Source organism: Mya arenaria, chromosome 15 (genome assembly GCF_026914265.1).
Source record: "Mya arenaria isolate MELC-2E11 chromosome 15, ASM2691426v1".
Classification (NCBI taxonomy): Eukaryota; Metazoa; Mollusca; class Bivalvia; order Myida; family Myidae; genus Mya; species Mya arenaria.
The window spans coordinates 19,364,901-19,374,901 of NC_069136.1; the positions used below are offsets into that span (position 1 = coordinate 19,364,901).

General features: G+C 37.7%; 1 protein-coding gene across 2 annotated transcripts; it reads left to right on the forward strand.

Annotated features, from left to right (window-relative positions):
* The first annotated feature begins 2,613 nt into the window (after nucleotides 1-2,613).
* Nucleotides 2,614-7,669, forward strand: LOC128220241 (uncharacterized). 2 transcript variants are annotated; one of them, XM_052928548.1, is made up of 4 exons: nucleotides 2,614-2,713; nucleotides 3,750-4,675; nucleotides 4,836-5,069; nucleotides 5,847-7,669. In XM_052928548.1, the coding sequence occupies exons 2-4, from the start codon at nucleotides 3,784-3,786 to the stop codon at nucleotides 6,689-6,691; spliced, it is 1,971 nt and encodes a 656-aa protein (XP_052784508.1). In that variant the 5' UTR covers nucleotides 2,614-2,713; nucleotides 3,750-3,783; the 3' UTR covers nucleotides 6,692-7,669. The 2 variants fall into 2 exon arrangements, with proteins under 2 accessions (XP_052784508.1, XP_052784509.1); XM_052928549.1 differs by having other exon boundaries at nucleotides 4,842-5,069.
* Nucleotides 7,670-10,001: the final 2,332 nt, after the last annotated feature.

Consider the following 10,001-nt stretch of genomic DNA (forward strand, 5'->3'; position numbering starts at 1 on the left):
GTCACTGACACTATATACACGTGTGTTTCTACTTCGTCAGATACCCTTTATACACGTGTGTTTCTAGTATGCTACTGTATACACGTGTGTTTCTAGTATGCTACTGTATACACGTGTGTTTCTAGTATGCTACTGTATACACGTGTGTTTCTAGTATGTCACAGACCCTATATACACGTATGTGTCTAGTTTGTCACAGACCCTATATACACGTGTATTTCTAGTATGTCACAGACCCTATATACACGTATGTGTCTAGTTTGTCACAGACCATATATACACGTATGTGTCTAGTTTGTCACAGACCATATATACACGTATGTGTCTAGTTTGTCACAGACCCTATATACACGTGTATTTCTAGTATGTTACAAACCCTATATACACGTGTGTGTCTAGTATGTCACAGACCCTGTATACATATGTGTTTCTAGAATGTCACAGACCCTATATACACGTATGTGTCTAGTTTGTCACAGACCATATATACACGTGTGTTTTAAGAATGTCACAGACCCTATAAACACGAGTGTGTCAAGTATGTCACAGACCCCATATACACACATGTGTTTCTAGTATGTCACTGAGCCTATATACACGTGTGTTTCTACTTCGTCACCGACCCGATATACAAGTGTGTGTCTAGTATGTCACAGACCCTATATACACGTGTGTTTCTAGTTTGTCACTGACCCTCTATACACGTGTTTCTAGTATGTCACTGACCATATATAAACGTGTGTTTCGAGTATGTCACTGCCCTTATATACACGTATTTGTCTAGTATGGCACTGCCCCTATATACACGTGTGTTTCTACTTCGTCATTGCCCCTATATACACGTGTTTGTCTAGTATGGCACTGACCCTATATACACGTGTGTTTCTACTTTGTCACAGATCCTATATTCACGTGTGTTTTTAGTATGTCACAGACCCTATATACACGTGTGTTTCTAGTATGTCACTGACCCTATATACAAGTGTATTATAGTATGTCACTGACCCGATATACACGTGTGTGTTTAGTATGTCGCAGACCCTATATACACGTGTGTTTCTACCTCGTCACAGACCCTATATACACGTGTGTTTCTACCTCGTCACAGACCCTATATACACGTGTGTTTCTAGAATGTCAGAGACCCTATATACACGTGTGTGTTTAGTATGTCGCAGACCCTATATACACGTGTGTTTCTACTTCGTAACAGACCCTATATACACGTGTGTTTCTACTTCGTAACAGACCTTATATACACGTGTGTACAATGTAAAGACATATTCCAGTATTGTTTTTTTCCAAGAGTTCCTCTTCAATCAAATGTTCACATGTATATACATTTCAAGCTATGTCATGAAAGAACACTTTCTGTATGAGTTTAAATATAATATTGCACAACAGTATAGTATTTTCAATATCATAATATATGGAGTACATTACTGTAAAAAATGAAGTCTAATCTTAAGTAAGTGGCTCCCTTTAAAGGCGTTTATCTTTATCTGTTTGGACTTTCAAGCAGCATTGCGATTAGGCCAAAACAATAGGTTTGGTTAGGGTAACATACTTTTTAAAAGCAGGTAGGATAGGTAGACATTAGGCTTTATATAAGAACTTTATGGTCATAATTGGAGAATTGGTGTTAAAGTAATCATCTGTGTAAAGATTTAAGGTTTTAAACAGCATATTCATACATACACTTAAAAAACTTACTACCAACTGACTACAAAAACGGTACGGTCTGTGCCTGTTTCGTAGGTAGGGTCTGGTAACCCAAACCAAATATATTTTTAGGCCTAATCGGGATATCTAATGATGTCAAAGCCATTGTAAAACCCAAAAACATTAACGTAGCATACTGTTAAAATCGTTTTTTAGATTAATTGCCTTGATGACTTTTGCTTTATATCCAGATTAACAGTTCAAACATTATATGGTTTCCTTTCAGTGTTAATTAACATTTAAATGTGAAAACCTTGTGTTTCAAAATGTCAAAACATTAGCATACATGTAGAAATAATTTAGGTTAATACATGTGTATTTTATACCTTCACTAAACTCACTTAATAAGATAAAATATCACATAAAAGCAAATAGTCCTTCCAGCTCTATTGCGAAAAAAGAACTCATATTTGTTTTTAGAAATTCCACGATTTTTTCATACTGCAAAATAGTTAAGGTAATAAGGGACTGATTTTCAGGTTGAAAATGACACATCTTTACCTATACAATACAACCGGCCTACCTTCCATGTAAAGTTTGACAATAAAATCGGAGCAAACAAAAATTGCCGAATGTTCATCTTGTTCATGGTAAAATTTAAACATCTCTAGATATAATATTTATTTTTATTACCTTCCACTTAAAACTATTTTTCTCATCATAAACTTTACAATGCAAACAGTGGTTAATCTTATGCAACCCTGACAAAATACGCTTGACCTTCTTTAAAAACAAGAATGCCATGTTTATGAAAACGCCTTTCAAGTATCTAAAATATTAAAGCGGTTGTAATATCTATCCCATTTACATACACATCGTGACATGTTTATGACCCGATGACAATCAGTACAAGTATCTGCCTTTATATCTGTCGGTACACATTGTATATGAGTACATTGTCGTGTAATCATATTTAAGCTGTACAAATTTAGTGTGTGTATCAGGCACTTTCTGATTCAAAATTGTGAGGACGTATTGAATTTGAAGCAAGGTTTGTCAATTTAGCATTTTTTTATCAATATGTTAATTATATATTTTGTATTATTTATAAATAATTAATTAAGCATCATCGTAATATTTTTGTTTTCACAATGAAGTATACTGAATTTTGAACTCGATTGTGAATACTGGTATAAGCAGATATGAATCAATCAATTTTATCGCCTTAACTTATACATGTGTGCCTATTGCGAAGCCGTGAGAAAGAACCCCTGGAAGGGATCGAACCCAAAACCTCTTGTGAGACCGTCAAAAATACCGCTAATCTACTCATCAAAGTGGTGATCAAAGCCCAAGACCTGTTGGGTGAGGGACGGTCACCAATACCACTAAAACCCTCTCATCCTGGTGGTGATCGAACCCACATCCAGTTGGGTGAGGTACGGTCATTAAAATCACTAGACCGCTCTTAACCTGGTAGTGATCGAACCCACAACCAGTTGGGTGAGGGGCGGACACAATGCAACAAGATTACTCTTATACTGGTGGTGATCGAACCCACACATTGTTTTGTTCAGGACAGGTTACCAATAACAACAGATCCCTCTCAGCATGGTAGTGATCGAACCCACAACCAGTTCGGTGAGGGTCGGACACAAATGCAACAAATACCAACAGATCCCTCTCAGCATGGTGGTGATCGAACCCACAACCAGTTCGGTGAGGGTCGGAAACAAATGCAACAAGACCGCTCTTATAGTGATGGTGATCGAACCCAAAACCTGTTAGGTCAGAGGTGCTCACCAATTAACCTAGACTATTTTCAGCCTCATTTGGATCGTACCATCAACCATTTGTATGAGAAGCGTATACCAAAACCCAAACCATTCTTCCCAATTTAAATAATATGAACACTTTTATCATCGATAGATAGACAGAAATCTGGATGGTTAGCCTTACAGGTCATACATATTATACTATATTTTTTCATCAATATCTTCCAAAGTTTACATTGAGTGGCCACCATATTTGTTTCATCTATATGCTATTTTTATATAGTTATATAATTCTATTTTATCTGCCGATAGTAGGAACACAGTAAACTGCTAACTCAGGCAGCCAATGGATCAGGTCCCGGGCAAGAAACTCCAGGCAGACGCCTCTGCTCTGGACGTGACCTACTGCCAGCCCTGTTCCCAGGATGGAGAAACCCTTCCAGCCGAAGCCTACTGTACCGTCTGCAAGGAGTTTATGTGCTCCAACTGCACGAGCGTACACAAGAAACAAAGAATGTCAAAGTCCCATACACTTCTTGAAAAGAGCAACATGCCTACTACCATGCAAGATTTTACAATCAAAGAAGAGAGCACACAACCTTGTGACATCCACCCTGAAGAACGTATAAAATACTTCTGTCCGACCCATCAGACACTAAACTGCGGACATTGTTCAGTACTCGATCATCAATCTTGTAAACAGCAAATCATTTCGGAAATTGCTAAAGTCTTCAAAGAGGGCCAGGGTTATGACACAATTAAACAAGTTATTGTTAAATTACTAAAGGATATTGATGCCTGTGCGTCTGATGTTAACGTAAACATTAAGCTCGTAGAAGACCTTGGAGAACAGGAGATTGCTAAGATAAGGAATTATCGAGATCAGATTAACAAATTCTTTGATGAACGTGAAAACGAACTGCTGAAGAACATTGCCCAGATGCAAAACATGGATGAAATCCTCCTGGAGTCTCTGAAATCAAAATGTAACACCCTTAAGATCGAGGTAAATAAAATAAAAACAAAACTAGAAGCCCAAGAGAACAACACTTGTCAGTTGTTTGTTGAGGCTGAATTAGCCAAGAACATGCTGAAGAGATTGCAATCAACTCTTGCTGACTTAAACATGGTAAACTTCATTCACCAGTATCAGTTAAAGAAGGACTTCGACACTGAGTACTTGCTGCGTTCCAAGACTGGCCTAGGCACTGTTGAGATGGCTTCTGCAAATTCTCTAGGTATTTGTTTAAGTTGCTAAGTCATTATGTGAAAACATTCCTAAAATTGTTGACTTCTACGAAATTAGACAGTTTGATATAAACAACAATATGTTTAACAAAATAATACAACTTCGGTGAGAATTAATACACCTCGTGAAATCAATTGGTTGTTTTTAAGCTACAGACCAGAGATGTGAACGAGCAAGTTCCACAACAAAAGACAAAGACGACAAGAATAATACAACTGATGATCCTTCTTCCAATGTACAAGCAGTTGGTGATGAGAAAACCAGTAGTGCAGCTAATGCTGATATCAGCATACAAGCAGTTGTCCACATCACGGCTGCCGAAACAACCAATAATCATTCGGCCAATACAGAAACAGTTCCACTTTTTGCAAAACCAAAACAAAGTAAATATGTTTAAGAAATACCTGGAAATACTATTCTACAGCAGATTGTATTGTCTTCAATGCATAATGTTTCTTTCCGCATTAAGCAGTGAGTAAGCATCACTATCAATAAAATCTCATACCACTATCAATAGTATATGATAGTTTATATTTCAATGTGTTTTTATTCTATTTTATCACCTGCGAAACATGATGGACACTTGCGTATTAATAATTTAAAAGTCAAGGTCATGTTGATAATAAGAAAATAATGATGGAGCGCCCATCATTATTTTCTTATTAAAGTCACCATGACCTTGACCTTTAATCTATTGCAAAGTAATCAAAATGTGTCCATCATGTTTCGCAGGTGATAAAATAGAAGAAAAGCACACTGAAACTGTCCTTATTTGTTTCTCCGTAGCTAAAATATATAGATTATATATATTTTCGCTCAAGAACGCCAAACGCAATATGCTTAAAAAGCATGCATAAGTACACTGCTATGCAATTTCCTCGTCATGTGTGTAACGTCTAAATATGAGTTGTTCTTTTCATCAGACTTTCAATTTCTATTGCTCATATATGTTGTACCTAATGTAACATTTACTATTTATATGATAAAATATTTGCCGAAATGTAATCGTTATGTGACTAAAAAAGATTTACGAAGAATTAAGAACATTGAAAACAGAAAGACAAGAACACCATACATGTAAGTACATATTTATTCTACATGGTAAATGTGTCAGTGTTAACATTGTTGGGGTAATGGAAACATGGTTGATATTTTTTCAGAAAAGCAGGCCATAGTCAGCACTGACCTGACCAGCCTGAAGTATACCCCAGCCAAGGACATACTAGTCAGTACTCAATTTTACACCAGAAACTGCCCCCTGTCCGATATGCTCCTCCTACCTGGAGACAGACTGCTACTGGCTGAATGTATCACACATACAGTGAAGCTTATAGATATCAACACCAGCAACCTAGTGGCCAATGTCAGTGTGCCAACAGGGATATGGGGCATGTGTCTCCTCCCTAGGGACAGGGTAGCTGTTAGTTTGACTGACAGTATTCAGTTCCTAGAGACACGGGGGCAGCTCTCCTTGGGAAAGAGCATCGCAGTGGATGGTGATTGTTATGGTGTTGGCTACGATAACAACAGCTTAATTGTTTCATACAAAACTGGGAGGGTGGAGAAGATAGATATGGAAGGGAGGGTGTTGAACAAAGTATCAAAACGTATGTTTTCTGGCAGCCCGTTTAAGAAACCTTTTTATTTAACAGTGGTCAATGAAGGTCCGACCAAGGCTATTTATGTGTCAGACTGTGAGAAGAACACAATCACCAGTCTGGACATTAATCTGAACATTCTCGAGACATTCCACGACCCAGCACTGAAAGAACCAACAGGCATCACTGCAGTGGGAAACCAGCTGCTTATCTGTGGTTTGAAGAGTAACAATATAATGTGCCTGGATCTGCCCAGTGGTCGGATGACCCAGCTTCTGTGTGAGAAAGAAGGGATAGAGTTGCCACGCAGTGTCTGCTACAATCAGCAGCAGAATAAGTTGTACGTTACCGTCGATTTAGAAATTGGGGATGTAGACAGTTATGTAAAGGTGTATAAGACCACTTGAATGTATTATTAGATATGTTTTGTTTGAATAAGCAACAGGTTCAAATTAGCCATTTGGACTAATTTAAAAATTTAATAAGAAAAAAACAGACTATTTCCTTCTTTGTATGCTTGTATCCTGTGTGTGTTGTGTTAGAATATAATATCATGTTGTAAAGAGACAAGTTTATGTGTTTTAGGATCAGACAGCGAAAAAGAGTACGTTCATGTGAATTGTGAACAAATTCATGTGCTCTTATTTTCTTAATTTGAAGCAAAGGGGTATGTTTGACCTTTGCTTCAATAACTTATTTTCCAATATTAAAATATTGTTCTCAACACCGTTTTTGATTAGGGTGAGCGTTGGTGTCCGCAAATGTTTTCTTAAAGATTGAAGACCGTTTTCGGTTGCCGATTCCACCTCATATTATCAAAGAGACTGTTCGTAAAGCTTTCTATTCATTTCGTGTTTATATATTGATGCATATATTGTTCATTGTTTCCATTGTGATGTCTTCCTGTACAAATAGTCATATGTTTAAAGTACTTTTGTAATGTAAAGTTTACATAGTTGCTGAGATATTAAACTATGTGTGCTGACATGCAAACCATTAATCAGAATTTCAAGGTCGAATAACAAACTGACATAATTTGCATTAAATGCAAGATATGCTAATCTTACATGATAAACAGAGTAGGTTAGTTAGTGGGGATCACTTGTCTTAAGTTTCAATATATGATGTATTTGCTGTTATATGCACTTTAATGTGGTTAAATCCAAAACTTAACCAGAATTTCAAAGTCGAATAATGAAGTGCCATAGTTTGCATTATATGCAAACTATAATTATCTTAATTGAAAATGTAGGTTGGATGGTTGAGAACCGTTGCATGAAGTCCCAATGCAATATATCAAGTAGTTGCTGCGATATTACCTATGTGTGCTTACATGCAAAACCTCAACATATATTTCTAAGTCGAATAATAAAGGGCCAAAATTTATGTGTTATCATTAGTTACGAAGGCTGGATAGCTGGGAACACATATCTAAAGTTGCAATGCAATACATGATGTATTTGCTGAATTATTGACTAAAATGACAAAATTAATTTAAACTGTACAAACAGAATAATTGTTTACTTCAGTGTAAGATTGTATTTTATTTCACAGGTGTCATAGACAAACTTATATAAACAATATAGTTTTTCTCTGATCACGAGTATATAAATATATACAGGATATTAGATATATAGAGTATTATCTAAATATAAAGAGAATATTTGTTGATTTTAGTCTATGATCGTAATTTATTTCGCGAGTGTCATAGAAAAATGAATTATTACAAGTGGCGATCGGCTTGACAGTCGATGACGTTTCTTTCCTTTCTATTTCCAGTCCGTTGAGAAAATGTTTTCTCCCACCTCAGATAAGTAGATCCAACAATTTGACCATGCTAGAAATTCTTAACTTGCCCACGGGCAAAGATAAAACAAGTACCCGTATTGTAATCCTTTTTTATTGTCATCACACAATGATCTCTCTTGTTGAAGTCCATCGTTTGTAGCATCATGGAAACTTTATCTTGTGGCAATATTTAGAATCCTAATTAATTATTGCTCGCTTCAAATGGCATTTTAAAATTGTTATTACACTCCATTCAAGAAAGTATGCTGCACTCTCCTCAGAACTATTTCAAGAACGATTTGACACTTAACATAATTCCTTTTCAGTTTCCGGTATGTAAGGTGCAATGTTATTGTGATCGGAATATAATTCAATATTTCTGGATTAAATAGACAGTGCAGTGCAAGGATTTTTAGTGTTTTGTGATACGGATATATTGGACTTATATCGGTATGTGTTTGAAACTCGAACAATTTCACTAAATCTGTGATTTGATCATACATGTACTGTATTGTGGGTGGGGGGAGATCTTGAGAAAAATTCGAATTTCCCACCTATATTGACAAAAAGTTCGTCACGCATGAATAACTCTGATGTGTGTTCAAGTGTTCGCGATCATTATAACGGACATATCAATGGATCATTGATGACCGTTACTAATTTACCTACATATGTCTTCAAAGGCGAAGAAACCCAGTAAGCGCAAAGAAAAGTTCTCAAGTAATTCGAGCGATGAGGGATTAACGCTTAAGCAGGGTCGGTGTGGAAGTCTAGACGATAGTGAAAGAGACTTTAACCTCAGTGTAAGCGACGTGATTAACGAGGCCAATAGTGTCCTGTATAGCGAACAACAGACTTGTGGTGACGGCAACGTCACACTGGGCGTACTAGACATGGCGTCCGGAAGTAGTAAAGAAGGGTACTCAGACCTTAGTGTCAAGATTGACCAAGTGTTGTCCATAGTGGGTGATATGAAGGTTACACAGGAGGGCATGAAACGCACTCTTGAGAGTAAAATAGACAATTTGAAGAATGAAATGATGAAGAACATTGACACCAAGCTCAAATCGTTGAAAAACGAAATATCGTTAGACATTGGCAAAGAGACTAGTCGCATCGATGGTCTCATGGATTCCATGAAAGATATTCAAGTGCGTTTGCGTGCGGTTGAAGACGGCACGCCCACACCTGCAGAACCTCGCGAGGTCGATCATTTGAATGATCCTGACTACTGCATCATCGCCACTGGGATACCAAAGCAGGACGACGAGGACCTGTTTGAAAAGGCCAATAGTCTGATACGCGCTCTTGGGGAAAACGTTTATTCCCGCGTTACGGTGACGGGAACCATTCGATTGCCCAGCAAGCTACGAGGAAAACCAGGACCACTGAAAATCAGCTTTGGCTCGACACCAGAAAAGGTTCTCGTTCTTAGACACAAAATGAAGCTAAAAGACATGGAGAATTATCAGGATGTGTTCATTAAAAGCAGCAAATCTCACGCAGAAAGGCTCATAGAGCTCAACGCCAGGACCATCCTTCGTCAGCTTCCACAGGGAGCTGGTTATCGTGTTGATGCCAACGGCCGCATCCGCCCGCGCCCCGAGCAGCAGCCCGCCGCCGCACGTGACAGTGCATAGGACACACCCCGTCCCATTGGATCACCCATCCATATTGTACATATTAACGTTTGTGGATGGACAAAAGACAATGAAAACCTACGTATTGCACTATTAAACTATTTTGATGCTGACATCATCTCTGTCTGTGAGACACATTTATCAGACAGAAATGTGCTGAATGTTGATGGATATTCTTGGTTCGGTTTCAACAGAACAGAAATCCACCGGAACGCCCCAAAAGCGTCTGGCGGAGTGGGACTATTAGTGAAGCAGAGTGTTGTAAATGAATATGACGTTGCTACTGTGG